This window comes from Nothobranchius furzeri, chromosome 9 (assembly GCF_043380555.1).
Source record: "Nothobranchius furzeri strain GRZ-AD chromosome 9, NfurGRZ-RIMD1, whole genome shotgun sequence".
Taxonomy (NCBI): Eukaryota; Metazoa; Chordata; class Actinopteri; order Cyprinodontiformes; family Nothobranchiidae; genus Nothobranchius; species Nothobranchius furzeri.
This window is the reverse complement of record NC_091749.1, coordinates 44,682,951-44,705,379: the sequence shown is the minus strand read 5'-3', so window position 1 is coordinate 44,705,379 and position 22,429 is coordinate 44,682,951. Positions and strand designations below refer to the sequence as shown.

General features: G+C 40.3%; 2 protein-coding genes across 6 annotated transcripts in view; one reads left to right on the top strand and one right to left on the bottom strand.

Moving 5' to 3' along the window:
• coro2ba (coronin, actin binding protein, 2Ba) overlaps nt 1-13,675 on the top strand; it is a 55,682-nt gene extending 42,007 nt beyond the window's left edge. For all 4 annotated transcript variants that reach the window (XM_015953602.3, XM_054732283.2, XM_070554886.1 and 1 more), the window contains 10 exons: nt 5,080-5,196; nt 5,608-5,757; nt 5,886-6,050; nt 6,517-6,633; nt 6,729-6,833; nt 8,701-8,797; nt 9,089-9,201; nt 9,469-9,559; nt 11,168-11,307; nt 11,436-13,675. In XM_015953602.3, coding sequence (XP_015809088.3) covers nt 5,080-5,196; nt 5,608-5,757; nt 5,886-6,050; nt 6,517-6,633; nt 6,729-6,833; nt 8,701-8,797; nt 9,089-9,201; nt 9,469-9,559; nt 11,168-11,307; nt 11,436-11,570 — 1,230 coding nt within the window. In that variant the 3' untranslated portion in view covers nt 11,571-13,675. The remainder of the gene's footprint in view (nt 1-5,079; nt 5,197-5,607; nt 5,758-5,885; nt 6,051-6,516; nt 6,634-6,728; nt 6,834-8,700; nt 8,798-9,088; nt 9,202-9,468; nt 9,560-11,167; nt 11,308-11,435) is intronic.
• Nucleotides 13,676-15,017: 1,342 nt separating this feature from the next.
• anp32a (acidic (leucine-rich) nuclear phosphoprotein 32 family, member A) lies at nt 15,018-21,904 on the bottom strand. 2 transcript variants are annotated; one of them, XM_054732284.2, is made up of 8 exons: nt 21,486-21,904; nt 19,193-19,342; nt 18,982-19,104; nt 16,615-16,813; nt 16,423-16,538; nt 16,286-16,340; nt 16,133-16,209; nt 15,018-15,268 (listed from the first exon to the last, which is right to left on the bottom strand). In XM_054732284.2, the coding sequence occupies exons 1-7, from the start codon at nt 21,537-21,539 to the stop codon at nt 16,142-16,144; spliced, it is 765 nt and encodes a 254-aa protein (XP_054588259.1). In that variant the 5' UTR covers nt 21,540-21,904; the 3' UTR covers nt 15,018-15,268; nt 16,133-16,141. The 2 variants fall into 2 exon arrangements, with proteins under 2 accessions (XP_054588259.1, XP_015809086.1); XM_015953600.3 differs by having other exon boundaries at nt 15,018-16,209.
• Nucleotides 21,905-22,429: the final 525 nt, after the last annotated feature.

Genomic DNA, 22,429 nt, shown 5'->3' with positions numbered 1-22,429 from the left:
AAAAGATCTTTCCAGGTTTGATCATCAACCCTAAATTGCTCCGCTCCAGCAGCATTAATGGGGGATTGTAAATGGCAGGCAAAATTGTTGTGTGCTCCACTCCCTGTATTAAAGTAGAAGAGTCCAATAAAACAAGCTTTTCTATTATACATTTATTTGAAGAGAAGCTGTTTTTTATGTTGTCTGTTTGCACCACCTAATTTCATATGAAAGTGGGCGAGGCTGCAGCGCAGATAATAGACAATAGTGTCAAAGTATTGAAACACCACTGTCTTTGTTTATGAGACGGCGTTGTGGCTCTTCTAAATGCACACTCACTGGCATCTTGTTGATTTAATGAGATATTTGGTGTTAAAAGTAAAGACAAAGAAAGTCACGATGCCTGCAGACAGACATGACCTCAAATTGACAGAATAAAACATTATCTTGATTTAATCTGTAAGATTATAAATGTCTCTTTTAACGAATGGATGAACGAAGAGAAGTGAGATAATCTTGCTTTTCCACAATGAGCTGTTCCTTCTCCATTATGTAAACAAACACATTAGTTGGGTTTGGCTCATGGTGAGTTACAGGCCTGTCTGACAGATTATGATGACAGCTGGCAAGACAGCCATATGATCAGACAGGCGGCGCCAACAGTGAGTGGATGAACTACTGCTGGCGCCACCTGGTACACAGTCAGGCCCAGAAACCCACACCCAAGGTCACAAACACCTTCATCTCCTCAGACACAGAAGGACAGCGCTGTCTGGACTGGTTTCTACATCACATCAGAGTTTTACTGATTTAATTTGGTCTCTTTGCTGTTGTGGTACACGTTGACAAACGAGCTGTAGGTTGGACCAAAGCTGGCATTCACCTGCAAGATTTAGGAGCACACAAGAGCCAAAGATAAGTCTTCCCTCTTTATGATTTCATTAAGAACCAGCTCAGCCAAACATGGCCCTCACTGTGCAGGTAGAGCAGAAGGCAGTCGTGACTCAGCATGTTCCTATTTAGTTTTGTTTGTGTGACGAAGCAGAGAGAGGAGATGCCATAGAGTATTCACATCATCTGCTGAGAACTTCTCAATTTTATGTTGGTATGGTTTAAACTCTAATTGTTTGCTGCTGGAATAAACTGTGGTGTGTTATAATCACAGAGCAGCATATTAGACAGGATGTACTGGTTAGTAATGTGACATCCTTTCAGTCCTGGAGCTCTGCTGGCCCACAGTTTAGTTGTTTAACTGCACCAGCACACATGGATCAAGCTCTGCAGAAGCCTGTTTATCGCCTACTGGTTAAATCATATGTGCTGCAGCAAGGAAACAACAAAAACCTGCAGGATAGCAGACCTCCAGGATGCTTTCCTCTGGGCCCCTCCCATAGTCTGTCTTTAGAGCTCTTTTCTTTGCAGCTGATTTTGTGAAACGACTGATTTTATTTTTATGATATGTTTTGGAAGGTGTTTTGATCCCCAAAGCAACCTGATTTCTGATCCTTGAAGAGGACTAAGGTTTTTTTCCTCACAGCTAACTGATGCAAAACAAACATAACCTACTCAAGAGATTTGTTTGAAAATAAAAAAAAAGATTTATTTTCAGATATAATTTATTTGTCTGTAAACCTAATAATCCATCTAGTCTAATCTCAATCAAGTGCTTCATTGGTTCAAGTTATCAGAGTTTCTCTCTGTAAAACCACTCATTTAAAGCTGTTATAGCAAATCTGCAAATAATCTAGGTTCTGATCACAAACGCACTCTTGGAACACTCACCCCTCCCCTCGGGTATCTTACCTGAGATGCTTCTGCCAGAACTGGAAACCTGCAATGCCAGAGGAAACAATACAGTGCAAAACACCAGTCACCCTTTTCTAGGTCCAAATGTATTTCATTGTCCGTGACGTCAAATGTTGTTTTTCTTTTTGGGACTCTGGTAGTCTGTCCTAAATTTGAAGCGGTAGCAGCCGGCTGTTTCTCCATCTGATATAATTGAGCCGAGAACCTCACACCAGTGGTGTTCTGTTGCTAAATACATGAGTGCATGATGAGTGGAGGACCCAGGGACGTGCGGTGGTTTGGCAAGACCGACAACTGTATGATCCAATGGTTGGTTTCGGTTTGAAACGTGTCATTGGCAGATGTTTTCAGACAAATGTGAGAGAACAACTTTACTCTTTTTATTTATTTTTTTTTTTTACATTTTACCTCCAAAATATATTTATAATTATATTGTGTTAGATTGTTGTTAAGAGGCATGAAAAAAAGTTTTAAGCCAGCTTGTTTTCCAAATTTGCATTAGAATAGAAAACATTAAACATACCAAAAAATTGAGCATCTTTATTTCACCTCAAAGCAAAAATGTCCAGGTTAGAGTGAAAACAGCATGATTAAAGGACCACTTTAATAGCCTAGTGAACTAGACCAAATTCTTGCTTTGCAAAGAATGGTCTAGGCATGCTCCATTGGAATATCAGCAGCTCCTACCAGAACTCTGGCTGGCCAATCACAGCTCTCTAGAGGGGTTTCAAACACATAAAGAGCTGTGAATGGTCCATAATGAAGGGCCAATCATAGTGCTCTATCTGCTTAGTGAACAAATCACAGAGCTTTATCCGCTTTGTGGGCCAATCAGGGCACTCTATATGCCTGGTGGGTGGGATGATGCAACAGAGTGAAACAAGAGTATGTCACATTCATTGTCCAGTGGAATGTGGAGATCATTTGAAAGACAACGGTAGAACCCGCCCCACAACCGAGAGCTGTCAGTGGAGCATGGCCAGACTAAATAATACATTTATTTAGTCTGGCTTGCCAGGCTACCACTTTAAGGTATTATATCATGAAACCCCATGTTTAATGTTGACTTTTCAAAGACAGCAGGGTGTGGGGGTGTCTTCAGTGTGAGGTATTGGATGTATGGCGTGTGAAGAGGGTCAAATACATGCCTCTCTCTCAATGTGTGAGAGTTGGCCGCTTTGTGTTTTTTCTGATTATAATCAGTCACTCTGAGTTTTGCATGCAGGCTGCATGAAAATAGCATTAGCTTCTGAACACATTCTGAAAACAAACAGTGAAACTCTAGGATTTGAAGACTGAGATACATATATGACACTGTCACTTAACATTCATGGACTCACCCATCTTGACTCACAACGGGGAAGGCTGTTGTTGGTTTAACGTGCGGGAAACAGCAGTGGATGTCTAGACTAGTTTAAGCTAACCATTAGCATTAGCAACTTTACAACACAGCAGAAGCTTCTCCAGGCTGCTGCCTGCTCAGCTGTGAGTGGGTAACTTTTAGTTCCAAGAAATGGTGCACCAGGATATTCCCATCTTCCATCATAAATGTGACTTCCTCTAGATTGAACCTTCTGAACTGTGCCATTCTCAGTGGACGTCATGTCTCATCATGTAATTAGTTTCACATCATGGAGTCCCAGTAGATCCCACCTTGTTAACATTTAAAGCCTGAGATTACTTTGCCACTGTGATGCTTGTAGTAAATTGTAACCTGGAATCACAGTTTGCATTTACTGGTGTGTCTTTTTTTTTTAACATTGAAATCTAAATGTAGTGAAATTAAAATCAGTAGTTATGTTCTAAACATAGGATCAATTAAATATGATTAAAAGTGTTTTCAAAAGAAATTATGTGCTATTTTATCAATCTTTCACCTTTTTCTGCATTTGTAAATATTGCTATAAAGTAATACATATGATCTATACAGCTATTTTTTCGTTTGTTTAATATTTATATTTACAACTCTGTTTGATTTTGTTGATATAAATTCAACTAAACAGGAATGTCTTGAACTTGACTGATGCTGCTTTACTGCATATTAATGCTCAAAACATTTTTTATTAATATTTTTCATTATAATCGGTCACTCTATGTTTTTTATGCATGCTGAACATGAAAATTCTGCTACACCTAGCTCCTGCATGGACTTCTGATAGAAAATAGATGGGGAAACGCAAGGATTTGAAAATCCGACAGATCTACGTCAAGCGGTGTCTTGAACTCACTCATCTTGGCTCACAAAAGCGAAGGCTGTTGATGGCTTAGCATCCGGGAAACAGCAGAGAACGTCTCGGGTAGAAGAAGCTAACTGTTAGCATTAGCAACTCCACCACACAGCAGAACTCCTTCAGGCTTTTTATTTGTGGAGATGAAACATCAATGTTGCAAAGCAGAATCAGTGAGTTGTGCTGCTGTTAGCCAATCAGAGGAGAGATGTTTATGTTTATGTATTTAGCAGACGCTTTTGTCCAAAGCGACTTACAAGTGAGATGTCCAAATATCAGGAAGTAAGACTCCAAATCCTGTCATCTGAAGCTACTTTCTCCTCCAGCTTATTTCTCCCTCCTCAAACGGGCGTACCGAAGCTTTTAATCCTCAGATAACGACTTAAGGTCTTCATTCCTACTAGAGACCACTGCAAATGTGTCAAAAATATGAGTAAAGGTGACCTTCAAATACTTTCTATTTCATGGAAAATAAAATGTTATATGACATTTAGTCTCATTAGTAGGGGTGAAAACTAAACAAATACTTGTTTTTAATACACCTTGCATTATTAATGATGGAGTTAGGGCAGAGAGAGAGAGAGAGAGAGAGAGAGAGAGAGAGAGAGAGTTGATTTCCAGGGTTCAATGAGTGTAGAGTACACATGGTAAAACTCCCATGCTGCTCCACAAATCTCTGTGGAAAGAGGTCAGTGGACTGAAGTGACATAACATGACTGACACATGGTAGGGTGTAGTACTCAGTGCTATGAACCAGTGCCCCTATGTGGGCTCACTGGGTCATTGCAGAAATAAGAATGTGCCTCACAAGTGCCTGCACAAAAACATCTGGGTCAGCTTTCTGCCCAGGTTTTACCGAGTCATCTCACTTCGCCCTTTCCCTTTTGATAAGGTCTCCTATGTTCTAGTCAATAAAAGGGTCACCTCTGTTTACTTCCATTTGTTATTTTTATTGGGTTGCATCCAATTTGGTGCTGATACACATTTTTTTTAATGTATTTTACCTGCATGCTGTTTTTGTTTTAAAGAGAATGTCAACTCTGATGTTTCTGGGACTCTTTTTCAGTCAGGCCGTCTGGACTCTCACCACCCAAAGGTGTGTGGTCACCAAGGAAATGTGCTGGACATCAAGTGGAATCCCTTCTTTGAAAACATCGTAGCATCCTGCTCGGAGGACACCTCGGTCAGTGAGCCAGAACCTTTTTTATTGCCTTTATCAAGTTATGGAAACAATAATATGGATATTTTGTGATGACAATACATTTAAACTCCTATAAAAATCATACCTGTAATTGTACTAAGCTCAGTAGAGTGATAGTATTTATGTGTAGTGCTTTCACTGTTTGAAGGATAATCTAATCTGGTCCAACACAGAGCCTTGCAGTAATCTAGTCTAATCCTCATGCATTTGTCTACATTGATATCTTGTCCTATTTTTGATCAAATTAATCTCTAGCTATGTCAGTCTGATTTTATTTTGGTCGGACTTTATAGTAACAGGCTTTAAAAGAACCATGATAACATGGAAGCACTGAAAAGACTGAGAGTGTGTTTGTGTTTTCAATTAAATCCTGTGTGTATGCGAACGTCTCAGGTTAGAATATGGGAGATCCCAGACGGTGGCCTGCGGCGCAACATGATGGAGGCAGTGCTGGAGTTATACGGCCACAGCCGACGGGTGGGTCTGGTTGAGTGGCACCCAACCAGCAGTGGCATCCTCTTCAGTGCTGGCTATGATTATAAGGTACCACCAAGCTTTGTTGTATCAACAGGTGTCCTGGAATAACGAGTCAGTTCTTCCACATCATTACACATGCACCGTGCTGCCGTTTACCAGTTCCTCTTAAAATAACAACTTTTTCGGTGCCTCAGATCCTGATCTGGAACCTGGAGATCGGAGAGCCAGTGAAAATGATTGACTGCCACACCGACGTCATCCTCAGCATGTCCTTTAACACAGACGGCAGCCTGCTGGCCACCAGCTGCAAAGACAAGATGCTGAGAGTCATCGAGCCACGCTCTGGGAGAGTCCTACAGGTGATACTGCCATCACTCCGAGCTTGTACTTGACTGGATCTGGGTTTGAGATATCCTCTTTTTCACTCAAAGAAATATGCAAATGAGATCAATTATAAACTATTATAGACACTGATGTGGTCACATTGACTACTCTTGGCATAAAAAGTCCATTTATGGTATAATATATAAACTCAGCTCCTCCCTTGCTGCTCTTCATCCCATCTATCCAGCTCATGTGAGTCCAATCATTTATTTAGTTATCAAATAAAACCTAGAAAATAGCATCAAAAGGGTGGTTTTCTGAGACTCACGTGTTTCCTGCTGCTGTACTGAGTGGAGATTATCAAATCAACGCAAAAGGAGAAGAAAATCCAATGAAATTATTATGTGTGTAAATTCTGTCAACATTAAGGTGCATTTGGTTTTTTCTAGTATCTGTATCTCTGACTCAGCCTCACCCGATTGTTGTGTGCTGCTCCACCAGCAAGCCAGTTACAAGAACCACCGCGTGAACCGAGTTGTCTTCCTGGGTAACATGAAGCGGTTGCTCACCACAGGGGTTTCTCGCTGGAACACCCGGCAGATTGCTCTGTGGGATCAGGTCAGACAACACGTCTATATGGCTGAAGCTCGGCTAACGCCGCAGTGGGTGGAGCCAGTGGGTGTTTAATACTCTGTTTGTGTGGCTTTTCCCAGGAGGACTTGTCCATGCCTATTGTGGAGGAGGACATAGATGGACTATCAGGACTGTTGTTTCCTTTCTATGATGCTGACACACAAATGCTGTACCTGGCAGGCAAGGTCAGAATCATGGATACCTCATGTGATGCATAATGTACCCAAATAATGAGGTCCGCAGACCATCTGAATATAGTGAATGACCAAGTTTTTCCACCAGTGAATTGTTTTTGTCCCTGATGGCCCGGACACATTCTAATATGACTGTATTTGTTGAGGTCTGGCTCAGGGAGCATGGGAGGGCCCATCCTAAACTCTGTTGATAATCTTTAGGATGTGCTGGAGAAGGCTTTGTGCAGCAGTCTGACTCTCCCATCCTCACTACAAGACCTTGGTGACAAATGAACGCAACTCTTGATGGACGTAAACTTTGTGGGTTTTTAGAAGCCATGAAAACCATTCCACAGCAAATGGAAGCCCTAGTCTACGCTAAAGGCTAAAGTGTGTGACCCTCTTGGTGGGGACGTTTGTTGGGCAGTGAATTTTTGTTCTTTCACAAGAACTTTGCACTAAAAAAAAAGATCCTTGGCCCTAGTAAACACCATCTAAAATCTTTTATAGAAGATTTAATAATAAATTATAATATTACAACTGTTATTCATCAAAAAAAGTAAATGTAGACTAATCCCCACTTCACTGCATTACTTGGTTCTTTTTTTAGGTTCTTTTTGAAAGAGTTGTTTTACCTTTTTTAGCTGACATTTCAACCACTACTGCGGTCTCCCTCAGAGTTCGCCACTGTTGGCGGCGTCACTTCCTTTTCCATTTATCCACAGGCAGCAGAGGACAAAAAAAGCAAAAAAAGGTAAAACAACTCTTTTGCTGTGTTAAAAAAGAAGCAATGTATGCAGTTAGAAGAAACGCACAAAATGAACACACGAAAGGTAAACCCCACTTAATAAAGTCCCATTTTAGGACTATTAAAAAATGTGCAGCAAATCTCTGGCGTCTCATGTGTGCTTCATTTGAGCAGGAGAAGGAAAAAGAAAGAAACTGTCTTGTACCCAAAAAATAAGAATCTTAGCCCTATAATCACTGAATTAACTTTTTATGTAAAAAATCACTTCTGTCATTTGTTAAAATAGTTAAACGCAACTCAAATAAACATAAACAGGTTACCTTTTAGGTGTGGAACACTTGTTTATTCAATACATCTGCTGTGGTCTCTAGTAGGAATGACATCCTTATTCTTGGGGGGAAAAATATACCGGTGCACCATTTCCAGGAACTAGAAGTGAGTCACATCACAGCTGAGCTTGAGATGTCTCATTTTCTGATATTTGAACATCTCATCTCTGATTCAACAACAGCAACGTGACTCTACCACTGACTCTGTTTACTCTGATGTTTTATCTCTACAAATAAAACAAGCCTGGAGGAGTTCTGCCGTGTGGTGGAGTTGATAAAGACAGTGTGATGTAGATCTGTCAGGTTCTTCAAATCCTAGAGTTTAACTGTCTATTTTCTATCAGAAGCTAATGCAGGAGATAGGTGTAGGAGACTATTTTAATAATAAACTCAAAGTGACTGATTATAATTGGAAATGATCATAAAAAAAATTAGATTTCAGTGATCCACACCTTTAAAAGTAGATTTTGTGTATTCCAATTACATGACAAATTTATGCGTAGTTAAATTACCTAAAGTCTACTTTGTTGAGTGACCTTTTATTTGGTGTATTTGTTTGTTAAATTTCCCAGTAACCTTGCGTACATTTTGTCAAAAATTAAAATGTGAATACAGAAATAAAACATTCTAGCAGAGCTTTGGGCTGTTCTGCAGAACAAACATGCATAGGTTTTCACTGCCAACAAGGAAGTCAGTAAAATAAAGGACAGAAGTCCTCCACAAAGCATCTCCAATAACTGGATATAGCAGGCCACATTCCCAATGTAACAGCTGGATTCTGATGCTGTTGCTACTTTTGCAGGGGGATGGAAACATCCGTTACTTTGAAATCACCACCGAGAAGCCATACATCCAGTATCTGATGGAGTTCAGGTCGCCGGCCCCACAAAAGGGACTAGGTACGTTCATGTTGATCAGTTATTTGTAGGGTTGCTCCTGCCAAAGCAGATAGAGAAATCAACTTCATTAGATTAGAGAAGGAAGGAGAGAATGAAGCACTGTGAAATCAGCTCAGTCTCAGGGCTGCTCTCAGACTGGTACTGCTTGGCTGAGAAAGTCAAAGAGGAGAATACGAAAGGCAAAAATATCAACAGTGGTGATGAGCAAAACTTCTATGTAATATTATTGTAGTTTTTACTGTTAGTATTTTGTTGTTGATCTTCTAATAGCTCTTCTTCTCTCGTGTTCAGGTGTGATGCCAAAGCATGGGCTGGATGTGGCGGCATGTGAGGTCTTCCGCTTCTACAAACTGGTCACTCTGAAGGGTTTGATTGAGCCCATCTCCATGATTGTGCCTCGGCGGGTGAGTGGAACTATTTCTCCTGTTTCATCACCCAAGTCTTCCGGATTTAGAGTTGTTGTACTTTAGTAAGTAGACTTTAGTATACTTGTTTGCTGCCGTTTGTGAAAGGGACTGCATTATAAATAAACCCTCAGAGAGTAAGTTTATAAAAAATACATAAAGTACATTAAAAAAATCTTCATCCACATTATCAGATGAACTTTATTTTAACCTGTAAGTTAAACATGAGTGAATCTAATGAAGCCATCCTTAATTGTGTGTGAACAGTCAGATACGTACCAGGAGGACATTTACCCGATGACGTCTGGAACTGAACCCGCCCTGTCAGCCAGCGAGTGGCTGAGCGGGATCAACAGAGGTAAACGATGCGCTGCGCTGGTTTGAATTCCTGTTTGATTGAAAGCATGGTGACCTATGCAGGAAACAAAACCTGTGCAGCAGGTGGGGCTCTCGTATGAGAAATCTACACAGATGCATTAATGTCATTTAAAATATAAATATAAAAAATACCATTCTATAAGTTGATAGTCTCTTCCTTTTTACTGTGTCTGTCTCAAAGTTTATGTTCGACTTTATTAATAACAAAATAAGCAGCATAATAAGAAGTATCCTCGTGAGGAATATCTCTGCAAAAACACTTGTGAAATCAAAACCAGGAGCTGAAAAGACTAAAGTTTAGTGTCTGACCTGGAAAGACGTCCTAAAAATGCAGAACATAACCTCTTTGCTGATCAACTGTTTGTCTAGATTTCTAGGCTAGATGCAGTCAGATGATCTCAGACACGATAACATCAAATTCTATTGCAGTGTGTGTTCTTGTAAATGTTTAAAGTCACATTGTCGGTAAATACATTTTACTGGTTTGCTGTGTTGACAAAACCAAAAAATCTAATCTGAGTCATTTCTTATTAAAAAACAAAAATAGATTTAATTGACATAATTTGCCTTTTTTTACAGCTAAAATTGGAAGGAAAAGTCCAGATGGCCATTGGTTCAGGTCTGAAAGGGTTAATACAGTTTTCAATGGTGAACAGTAGCTGTTGCATATAATTAAAGTAAAAACTTTAATAGCGCTGAACCATATCAATATCGACTCCAACCCTTGAGAATCAGAATCCAATTGATTCTTAAAATTTGAGTCAATACCCAGCTCTATTGGTTTAATCTTTATCTATTTATTTATGTTTGTGTGTAATACAAACAATATTTAAAGTTTCCAGCATGCTGACAGAAAAAATAATTTGCTTAAGAGCAGGCAGCAGCTAACAGCAAATTAATGTTAGATAAACCCAAAATAAATATTCACTTGTTTTACCTACGTTATGCTGCTGCCACTCACCGATAACACTACCCTTATTAGTGACACATGATAGTAAAATGATGCATTTATTAATTAAACTGAAAGCACTTTTTAAACCAGTTACAATACAGTAAAAGAGGACAATAGTAACCTGTTTCTTTACCAATTAACATTTAAAGATAATCCCAAATGAGCCAATAAACTACTTATTAAGTTTTAATAAGAGCCATGTTTGCATTGTGGTATTCTTCAGTAATGCAGCAGTGATATTAGTGATGTATTCCTACACAGGTTTAGTCGTGTTTTTGTTTTGCTGTCCTGCTTTCTGAGTGATTGCTCCTCTGAAGCAGCTCCACTCCTTTTACACGAACACATCCTGATCTGGGAAATGTGGGTCGATTTCTGATATCCAGCTATCTAGTTCTGATGAACATTCTCTCTAATGTCAGGGTTGGTTAAACCAGATCACTCCAAGATAGGCTGGATATGTCAGAGCTGATTTGTTGCACAAACATCTGTTTATCTCATGAGAAGGGCCTAAGAAAAACACTTTTGATAAAAATTTGCTAAGGAATTACTTGTGCTCACTAGATTAAAAAATAAGCAAAAGACCTGATGCTACTCAGACAGTTGGGCTTATCTGAGCTGTCTTTATGTTTAAAACAGACCCGGTTCTAATGTCCTTGAAGGAGGGTTATCATCGGCCAAACCAGCTGGTGTTCAAGGCTCCAGTGAAGGAAAAGAAGAGTGCTGTGGTGAATGGGATCGACCTGCTGGAGAACGTTCCACCCAGGACAGAGAATGAGGTATCCACCAGCTTCATCCACTCTAATCTGCGTTGCAACTTCCAGTACCAACTTTGTTATTTCTTTAACAATAAATAATGTCCCATCGTGCATCTTCTCGCTAGCTGTTCATGTCTTCTTTCCTCCAGCTTCTGCGGATGTTCTTCCGGCAGCAAGATGAGCTGCGGCGGCTGAAAGAGGAGCTGACGACGAAGGATGTGCGAATACGCCAGCTGGAGCTGGAACTCAACAACCTGAAGAATGTTAGTCCCAACAACGTTTGACCTCTGAGCCTCCTGAACTGGCAATGCTGCTTTCGTTTACTCCCGATTCTGACCTCCAACCAGCTTTTGAGTCTCAAACACCTAGCTTTTTATAAAAAATATACCACAATCCTAACAACGTTCTGGCTGCGCTACACTACGTTAACCTGTTGGAACCTAGTGCAGCCGCTAGTGTATTGTAGTAGTATTAATAACAAGTACTGAAGAAAAGGCAGATCAGGCATTTCCTGTTTAACGTTTGATTGATGACATTTCCTGTTTATTATACCGTTGGGTGTGTCTGGTGTCATGACCACAAACCTGAGCATGTGTGTCACTAAGCTGCCCTGTTCACACGTGGCAATGCCTTGATGACAATGCAAAAACACCCCAGACATGTGCTTTAGTACCAACCACATCACCTCTGGATTATTATGTCATGCTAAAAGCAAAGCTGGAACATAAAAAGACTGGCTCCTAACTATTTCCCTCCAAAGCCTTAGAGCGTGCTGCACCATCACCTCAGAGAGGCAGGCGGGGCATGGTTCTGCACCGGACAGCTGAGGACACCTTTGCAGATGTGGATCTTGTTATTTTCTTTTTCCCCACCCACAAATGTTGGCCGTGAACTGACTCTGCAACATTAACGCAAAACCCTCCAAATGCAGTCTTTTACCAAGAAGCGCGGATAGTTAGCTTGTTTTTATTATCCTGTACTTAAAAAACGTGAAAGTAGCATCATCTCACAGATGGTGGACTTGTGTTATCCAAATCTGATCTGAAGGGAGGCATTGTTGCCATTTTTAGGGCTAATTTAGAGAATTCGAGGTCATGTACATTTTGCTTCTATTTATTTTGACACTTTACATTTTTAACTAATAACTTGCATATTTCTAAATCCTGTTGTTTTGGTAAGACATGGCTGCTTGAGTAATGATTGTGTTGCTCAGTAGATGATGTAAAATTTGTGTGGAACAGCACAGTAAATGGTAATGTTTCCTGGATTCAAACATCAAAACTTCAATTAAGTTATGAAGTTGTTATTATTGCCTATTTCTAGCATTACAAACTGTAATAATAATTGTTGTTTTAAGTATTTTGCAATACTGAAATGTGGATAACCTCTGATTAGTGGTTTTGTATGAAAGGTTTCTGGTTATTTGCCTCTACTTCACATGTACCTTTTGATAAATTATGGTTTAAATGATTCTTTTTTTACATTTAAGTGTAGAGGGCTTAATTAGCACCATATTAACAGCTGGGTTTTCAATGCAGGCCTAATTACATGCATTCTTTCCTGATCTTTTATTTGGCTCCCTGCAATCCAAGGCTGGAGAAAAGAATCCACTAAAGGCCTTGCAAGAAGATAATTTGTAAGTAAAACTGTAAAGACTGAAGATCACAAGTTTTCCTTTTTACATAAAAGGAGAATTAAAGAGCGTTTCTGTGTAAAAATAATAAAAGTTATGATTGTACATGGCTTCCTGAACAGCCTCAGTTTGGAGACATATTGTTTGTATGACTAGACTGATAAGCTAATGGCTAGTCTGAGTGCAGCCATTATAAAACCACTCAGCTGGTCCCTAAAATAACCTTTTACACAATTTACAACTGTAAATGTTGCTAGCAGCAAAAGCCACATCTCCAGCGCATCTACAAGTGAAAGCAAACAGAAGTTCCTCATATTTCTACCCAGATAAACATTTAATGTTAAACTGACTACATGAGGGTTAATACAATGTTTGAATGAACTGCTAGGAAGTATTAGGGATTTGAGCTGTTTTACAGGAAGCTGTCTACAACAGGCATGATTTATAACCTTTACACAGAAACACACTTCAGAATGACCAAAATGTCTCCTTGATGTCACGCTTAAGAGAAAATCGGGAAAAACAAGCATGTGATTTTAATGCAGATAAATGATCAAAGTAAATGTGTATTTTTTTCAGGAAGTTAAATAAAGGCTAAAGAAAAAGTAGGCAGCAGGAAAAAGGGTTTCCCCGACTGATGTGTTTCAGTGAGAAACAGGAAGTTGCAGCGGAAGAACCTGTCATGTTGGAAGAACAAATGGAAATGTGAGATAATTTGAAAGAAATGCCATTAAAATGATTCAAACTGCTTTTGAACAGCTGCTGAATGGCGTTGTGGCTTTGAACTTTAATATTTCTTGGAATACCTGAAAGAATAGTTGCAGAAAGCATCCTGAGTTTGCATGAGTAAAACTCCTAAAATTAGAATATGGTGCAAAAGTTCATTTACTTCACCAATTCAACTTAAAAGGTGAAACTAATAAGATAGACTCATTCCTTGCAAAGCCAGATATTTCAAGTCTTTGTTATAATTTTGATGATTATGGCTTATCTCTCCTTTCCACTGGCCTCAAATGCATGGCAAAACTTAATAGCGGTGTTTTACCTGCAAGCTCATTCCCAACCAGTAACAATTCTGACACAAAACGAAAGCAAATTTTTTGTTTGTTACATCGGTTGCTAGCCTAGTGAACTAGGCCAAATTCTTGCTTTGCAAAGAATGGTCTAGGCATGCTCCATTGGAACCTCAGCAACTCCTACCAGGACTCTGTCTAGCCAATCACAGCTCTCTAGAGGGGTTTCAAACACATAAAGAGCTGCGATTGGTCCATAATGGTGGGCCAATCATAGTGCTCTATCTGCTTAGTGAACAAATCACAGAGCTTTATCCACTTAGTGGGCCAATCAGGGCATTCTATATGCCTGGTGGGTGGGATGATGCAACAGAGTGAAACAAGAGTATGTCACATTCATTGTCCAGTGGAATGCGGAGATCATTTGAAAGACAACGGTAGATCCCGCCCCACAACCGAGAGCCGTCAATGGAGCATGGCCAGACTAAATAATACATTTATTTAGTCTGGCTTGCCAGGCTAATCGGTTGCATGAGTACAGGAAACAAAGTATGTTTACCTGCATCTGACTTTTATTTTGAAAGTTTCCCCGATGCTTTACTCTACTTTTGTGTTTGACTTCCTGTCTGGCACGATTTAAACGCAGTTTGACATGTTTTGGTAGCGTAGCACGTAAAATATGCTCGAAACGTAACGATAGCGTGCCCTCGCTCCTGGACCGCGTCCAAAACGTTACACTTTGCTGCCAGTGGAAAAGAACTCACCCACTATAACCGTGACTAATTGCCACGCAGTGCGTTTCGCGACATTTTCACGTGCGGTGTCAAGAAGCGGTTACAGCTTATGTAAACTCAAAATTCTAAATCTCAATTAGAATATAGTGAAAAAGTCAATATTCTAGACCGAAAGCATTACACTAATCAGCTGATGAATCCAAAACACCTGCAAAATGTTCCTGAGCCTTTAGATGGTCTCTCAGTCTAAAAGGAATTAGTGAGACAAATGGGACTTTTCCACGATATTCTAACTTTTAGAATTTCACCTCTTTGTTTGGTCAAGCACAAAAACCACAAACTTCAAGAAAATGTATTTAAAAAAGGGATTTATTGAAGTGAATGGGAGAAAAAAAGAAAAAGTTTGGTTGATGACAGTAGATTTACCAAAGTGAAAAATCACTGAGGTACAGGCCAATTTGACCATCGCTTATGTTGAAGAAAACAAAGGCCAAATAACAGACTGATCTCCAGAGTTTACACTTTGAAACATTTTCACTGAGCTGAAGTTTCTGTTGTAAGGTACCCCGTTTCACCACCACCGGTTCAAACATCACCACCTCCTGAAAACAACGTGAGAAAAACAATAAAGTGTTCCGATGGTCAACGTTTTCTCTTCATGGAAAGTTAATGCATACAAAGTTCAAATTCAAGAAATTTCACACTGCATTGTTTTAGATAAAGCAGCATACATATTTAATATCTTATTACAATTCAGTTTGACCTCAGTCGTCTGTTTCAATGTCTGCCGTCATCAAAGAGAATACAAAAAAATAGATTTGGTCATTATTTACAAGAACACGTAATTTCCGAACTATCAAAGCTGAGGGTTTAAGGAGGGGGTGCGGCTTTGAAAAAGGCAGACATGTTTTTGCCATAAATCCAAAAAAGACAAAAAAAAAGAGAAAGCCCTACGAAGGGTCACACTGTGCACGTTCAGACAAGAGCTTCACACCAGGACAGCAGAGTACTGTAATAATGTTGACGCTACAAATACATAACTTACACTAAATAAAAACGAAAAACAATTAATTTAAGACAAAGGGAGGACAGCCGTACATGAAATCCAGTAGTTGACTTTAAAATGTAAGACATGCACGCTTTTTTCTGTTAGATTTTGTTTTTGAAGAGGGGAGGTCTTAAAATACATAAATCATCTGAAACCGGTTTACACAAAGAGTGACAAATCAAACAAAAACTATTCTCCTGCTATTATTTGATATTACAAACAGGTGTCCACCACGCAGGTAGAAGAAGGTGGAAGATAGGAGCATAAAAAAAAACACAGGATTATATATTAACCCCTTGAGTTTGACTGGCCAATAACAAAAGATCACTCCTACTGCAACATGAAGTCGGGAGGGAAAAAGATATGTGGGGAAGTGAGTGGGAGATACACGTTTAAAACAGGTCACAACACAGCTTACATAAGGTTCTCAATCATCTTCATCCTCCTCTCCCTCTTCATCCAGTTCCCGTTTTCTCTTCTGACCTCGCTCTTCTTCTGCAAAATATACGATTGGTGTAAATAAACGTTTTCTGTTGTTACCTGGAATAAAGATTTTCCAAACTGTTCTCACCTTCATCTTCTTCATCATCAACGTCTTTATCATTCAAGTCTTCCTCTTCCTCCTCCTTTCGTTCAAACATAAACAAAACCAGCCTGGTTAGCTCATGCTATTCACAAAGACAACAAACCTCTTTTCATGTCACCCACCTCTCCACTCAGATCATCATCCTCCTCTTCCTCATTCTCCTCTTCGTCTTCCTCTCCCTCGTCTTCCTCCTCATCTCCAGGTGGAGCATCTTCGTCATACTCCTCCTCGTCCACATCTGAGTAAATACAGAGGGTGATCAACCACCAGCCAGTGTGTTAAAAGCGACGGTCGGCGGGTGACCTCACACTTACCATCTTCATCTTCGTCTTCATCATCCAAGCCCTCGGCGTAAACCTCTCCATCAGAATCTGGAGCCTCTTTGTCGTCTTTGTCGTACCCGTCCAAGTACGTGAGCTGTGGTAGGAGCTTGAAGACGTTGTCTCTGTACTCGTTCAGGTTTGTCACTTCACAGTTAAACAGATCTAGGCTTTTCAGGGCCGCCAGTTCTTTCTGCCAAAGGGTGGGACAGAAAGATGTTGATTAATAACTCCACCAGCTGCTGTCTTCACAACCATATCAGAATGGGACAGTGTGAATGTGACACATTGGGAAGCTATTGATCTGATTTATTTAATTAACACCAGCAACTAGGGCTGCCGCTATCGAATATTTCTGTAATCGAGAACTCTGTTGAATCTTTAATCGATTACTTGAGTACTCTAATAAATTACCATTTTGTATTTGTAAACCATTATATCAAATAACAATTTTATAAAATATGAAAGACCTCTTAAAATGAGCAAGCAACTGCCAGTTACTCTTCAAGTGTTATTCAAAATTAGTTTTCAAAACTTCAGCACTTCAACTTTAGTTCACAGTAAACAAATGCCTGTGCAAAAAATAAGTAAACAAGCCGATTTTCCCCTTGTGCGAGAATCTACTAACCTGGCAAGCAGATAAAAACTAGGAGGATGCCTGTTTGTCGCCGCTGCTATTTTTAGCACATTTTTAGGTCCGACGTGTTGCTACCAGACACACAGTGTGAGCTGAAAATGAGTGCTACAAACGAAAAAGTCGCACGGTGTCCGCAGAATATATAGCGGAGCTCCGAGTCCGCTTGCAGAAGTGACATTTACATGTGGATGTTTCCTGGTCAGGTGCTGCAGCATCAACGACGTGGTGTTGTGGTAGGCTAAATCCATTTTACAGTATTTACACCGGACTACGTTTTCTGCCTTACGACGTGAAAAATGGACCCACACATTTGACATTTTCTGTCTTTTTCGCACTCTGCCGGGGGTCCACGTTGTCCGCCATGGCTTAAGAGAAAGTTAAGTTAGGGTGTATCTCAATGTCAAGGAACCTTGCCTTGATGTCTTGGCCCCGCCCCGGTTGCCTAGGAGATACGTCATCGGGAGCCGCCAAGACAAGTTCCAATATTCATGTTCTACCGAGGCGCGTGTTCTCCATTTGTTAGTCGTTTAGCTAGTTGAGCAAGGACACACGGGAGGAGTCTTGTAGCCTAGCCTTGGCCAAAAATTACCCACAATACGTTGCGGTATTTTCAAAAGGACAGTGGATCAGAAGCCGGCAGCTACTTCAGTACAATTTTCAAGTTTAAAAGTAAGTCAGCTAATTTAAAATGTTTCTTTTAGATCCAAAGAAGTTATCTATTGTTGGTTAGTTGCTTAGTAGTTGCAGCTTCAGTGGCTAGCGGGTAGTAACTCGCTTATATTTGTAATTTCATAAACATATACACAATTTAAAAAGTAAAAGGCTCATTATATACTTATATTGAAACTAATACATATAAAATATAATGTTATCTCCTGTGTCACCGCCGTGGAAGCCGCAGTCACGTGATGTAATTCTGTTCCATTTAACCGTTTTCTTTGACCAAGGAAGGACAGTGTCCTTGTAAGCAAGGCGCCTGGCCTCGCAAGACATTGGCTCGCAAGGCCAGGCGCCTTGACATTGAGAAACACCCTTACATTCGCTACTCACGTGTGCATTCAGTGCAGTGTGTATGTGCGTCATTTATTTCGGTCCGGGTAAAACATGACCCTGGGCGATTTCAAAGCCATGAATTAATTCAACATGAATTAAACGAAGCCTCGAGGCAAGAAATTTGACTCGAGGCCTTTTTGTACTCAATTTATTCGAGGTACTCGAGGAATCGTTTCAGCCCTACCAGCAATTATCAACATGTACACACACATACAAGACAGCTTGCTAGGCTAGTTTATTCCCTTCAGTATGTTCTCAAATTTCTGTTGCACTATTTCCAGAATCTCTGTCCAAAATTAAACCTTTTGTTTATTATAAATCTAGTTTACACATTTGTACGCCGAGTCCAGACCCGTCTTAGGGGAAGTTTGGTGAAACACAAATGTTTTTGCCTATAAAGCAGGGTTTTTCCATTCCAGCACTGGAGGGCCGGTAGCCTGCACGTTGTAGTTTTAACCCTGCTTCAACACACCTGATGTCAATCAGCAGGTGATTAACAGGCTTCTGCAGAGCCTGATGAGCTGCTGATCAGGTGATTCAACCACTGAATCAAGTGTGTTGGAGTAGAGAAACCACTAAAACGTGCTGGACGCCGGCCCCCAGAACCATCATTCTGTCATAAGCGAGGATCTTAGGTGGTACACACGATCCGATCAGGCCACATCACTCACCAATGGTTCTATTGTGCTGAGGTCTTTAATTTTGTTGCCACTGAGGTTGAGATGTGTGAGGTTTGGACACTTTTCTGCCAGAACTTCCAACCCTCCCGAGATCCTGTTATCGCTGAGTTCAAGCTGTTGAGAGGGGTAAACAATTAAAAACATGCAACAACATTAAAGCACTGAATTGCATACTTGTTCTGTGCAGCAAAAGAAACCCCACCTTTTTGAGTTTCTTTAGCTTTGGCAAGTGGGCAACTGTCGTCAGGCCAACGTTGATTGTGCTTAGAAACTCCAGCTCCTCGAATTCATCTGTCAGGCCCTCGATCTTGCCTTCGTTTGAGCGACAGTTGTCTAGCACAAGTTCTTTGGCCTGTAGAATAAAACATTACACCCGTTCAGTACAGGACACTCATGAGAAAGCATTTTATCTTTCTACAAATGAATACATGATGAATGCTGGAGTTTGACCTATCTTAAAGAATTGTGAGTTGCATTTATCTAATAAAAAGTTTTTAAATAAAAATGACAGCACGCATTCCTAGAAAGCGAGTACATGGCATAGCACTTGACTGCCTTATTTGGTTCTTTTTTAACAGCAAGAGTTGTTTTGACCTTGTTTCGCTAGCTAACACTGTAGTCTTCCTGAGAGCTTTGTCGCTGTGACAGCTACAGTGTTAGCCGAAACGTCAGCAAAACAAAAAGCAACCTTTGCTGTAATAAAAAAGAACCAAGTAATGCAGTTGGATGAAACTAGAAAAATAACGTTTTGAACACTCACTGAATATGTCAAGCTCATGTTTATTTTTATATTCCTGTTATCATTAGTATGTGTTTTACTAACGTGTAATGCATAATTTAATGAAAAAATATTTATTGTCTCCTTTAACACACGAAAAAAAAATAAACAGTTACCTCTTCTACTGCACATGACGCTACATTAAAATAATACTTAACACTAAGGCAAATTTTATGTCACTTGTGATAAACTACCGCCATAGTCCTTGAAACATAGATAGACTGGCCCGGGTGTGGCCACATTTCGCCGTGAACCGCAGGCCAGCGCGGAGTTGAACCCGACCTACTGATGCTTAAACGGAGTGATAAGTGACCACAGGTGTGCTGCTGTTACCGGATATTTCACTCGGGCCTTGAACGTGGCTAAACCAATCAGCGGTGAGATCCTGTCAACAACCTTCAACGGTCAGAACACATCTCACCGCTCTAAATATCGCGATATCTTGGTTATTTCTTCCTTTTCCATTACGTAAATATAAATTTTAGATTGTTTTCAGGGAGAAGCAGACAAAAAATGGCGACTGTAGTTGTTGATTTAGCAGTAAATTTGGTTGTAGAACAATAAGGGACGTGTTGGTGGTTCAGAGCCGCGCAGATGCATAATGGTCAAAACAAATCGGAGCCAGCCAGGCAGCCCTACGAGTCGTGCACAGGGTCATCCGTGAGTAGGAGGGGCCGCTAAAGCCGATTAGATAGCTGCCAGGCAAACGTTTCATTGTTGCTTGTGCTTAAACTGTTACCGATCGGACCGGTGGCAAGTGTAGACTTCTAATAAGAAGAAGGTATGACTATTCTTCCGTCGTTTATGTCGAATGAACGGGACTGCGGTGTGTTTCGAACTGCCTTTGTTTCTGGGTAAAATGGCGGCTTGTCCTAGTTGTTGAAAACTGGAGCAACAACGCGGCTCGACCGTTTGTTTTCATTACGGTTCAGTTCCTCAGGCCCACCAAGGCAGATAGTCCCGACTCAAAACGATGAACAGAAACAGAATGAACGAATGCCCGGCGGTACAAACCGACCCGGCTGTGTTTGTGTTTTTTGCGTGTTTACGCCAAGCATTAATGTTGCTGACGGTCTCAGCGCTTTTTTTCGGCCATCTGTGCGCACCGTGTCTCCACTTGGAGGCTGCATGGCGTGCAGGCTCACCGCTGTAAGCTGCTCACCGTTCAAATGCACTTTCTAAACAAATACGCCACTTCAACAGTTTGCGTGAGGAAAGAAGCGGGACGTAATAATCCGAGGCGAGGATCTTTATGCATCGTTGATTGACAAATTCACGACTTTGACTATCCGCATCCTTATCCCGCCAAGTGCGCGGCTTTAAATGTGGAGGTGAACGCTCTAAGCGGTAAAAACCCACCGATACACCCATAAATGCTCGGTAAATAACAACGAGATGGGGTGTTGGGCGAAAAAAGGGGCGCGTTCGTAGATGAAAAGTTACAAATATGGCTCCTCGTACCGCTTGCCTTGTTTATACCGCTGGCATTATTTTAAAAAGCGCTGCTGCATTCTCAAACTGCACATCAAAAGTTGAAGCAGCGGACCTGCAGCACCTGGTGACTGTAAACACGATCGCAAAGCAACAATGTGACCCGACGTCTCCTTCATCTTTTAACTTGGAGGAAACTTTGTATCCCCACGCCAAGACATCAATATGAAATATTCTCCATTAGCAGCAGAGTGAAACAACACAGAGAGACGTGAGGCCGACTTACATCTGACGGAGTGCGGTTCCGCAGCTCTAGGTGAATTCTTTTCTTCATGTCCATCCTGATACTCCGCGCTGGTGACAAGGATACACACTTTTAATAATTACTGCAAATGCAACTACCACCTCCAGAGCAGGCTGCTGTTGTTCATTCAAACTTGATCCGCTCGGTGGGCGGGAGCACGTTTCAGGATTGTCGTCACCGCGGACCAATGGGAAGAGCCGAATAAAGAGGGAACGGATTTACAGACGCACGGGCCAATCAGGACGCCGCTTTGGAACTGGGTGGGGTTTTGTTATGTGTTTGGTTGTTTTAACTTTAGTTTACGTGGAAATAACAAACCTATGATTTTTATTTCTGCAATCATGTATGAGTGTATAACTGTCACAATAAACATGCATCTAAATTGGATTCCCGTGCTGTGGTGGAGTTTGTGCACAGCTTTTTTCTGGTTTTACAACAAGAAATAAGACTTTATTAAAGGTAAAACAAAATTATGATATAAAAGTCTAAAGCAAAATATAACACAACAAAGACATATAATACACAAAATTATGTTTTATTCTTCAAGCTTTAGAAATAAAATTATTACTTTTATAACAAAAAAAATCTAATGTACCAATATATTCTTTCAAACTAGTTCTTATGCCGTCTTGAAAATGACATGGACAATGTTTAAATATACATATACTCATCTTATTTATCTCACATTGTGCATGTTGGTATTATTAAGCACATTACATAAAGCCTGTTTACAAGGGGAAGCAGTGTGGAAAGTTATGTTTGCTGAATAAAAATGTATTAAATTATAAAACTGCTAATTATCTGACAAAATGATCAAAGCATACTTAAATAATTAGTGAGAATTCACTACTTAAATAATTAGTGAGAATTCACTTTGAACAATGAAAATTGACCTCTTGGAGTTTAGATGTATCAGCTAATTATGC

Bases quoted from the DNA above. Each gene is read 5' to 3' on its own strand.
- anp32a (XM_015953600.3), bottom strand. From the start codon at position 21,539: ATGGACATGAAGAAAAGAATTCACCTAGAGCTGCGGAACCGCACTCCG. The intron at 19,105-19,192 runs GTGGGGTTTCTT...CCCTCTCAACAG, and splicing joins AGCTAAAGAAACTCAAAAAG to CTTGAACTCAGCGATAACAG. The intron at 16,210-16,285 runs GTGAGAACAGTT...TATATTTTGCAG, and splicing joins TGATGATGAAGAAGATGAAG to AAGAAGAGCGAGGTCAGAAG.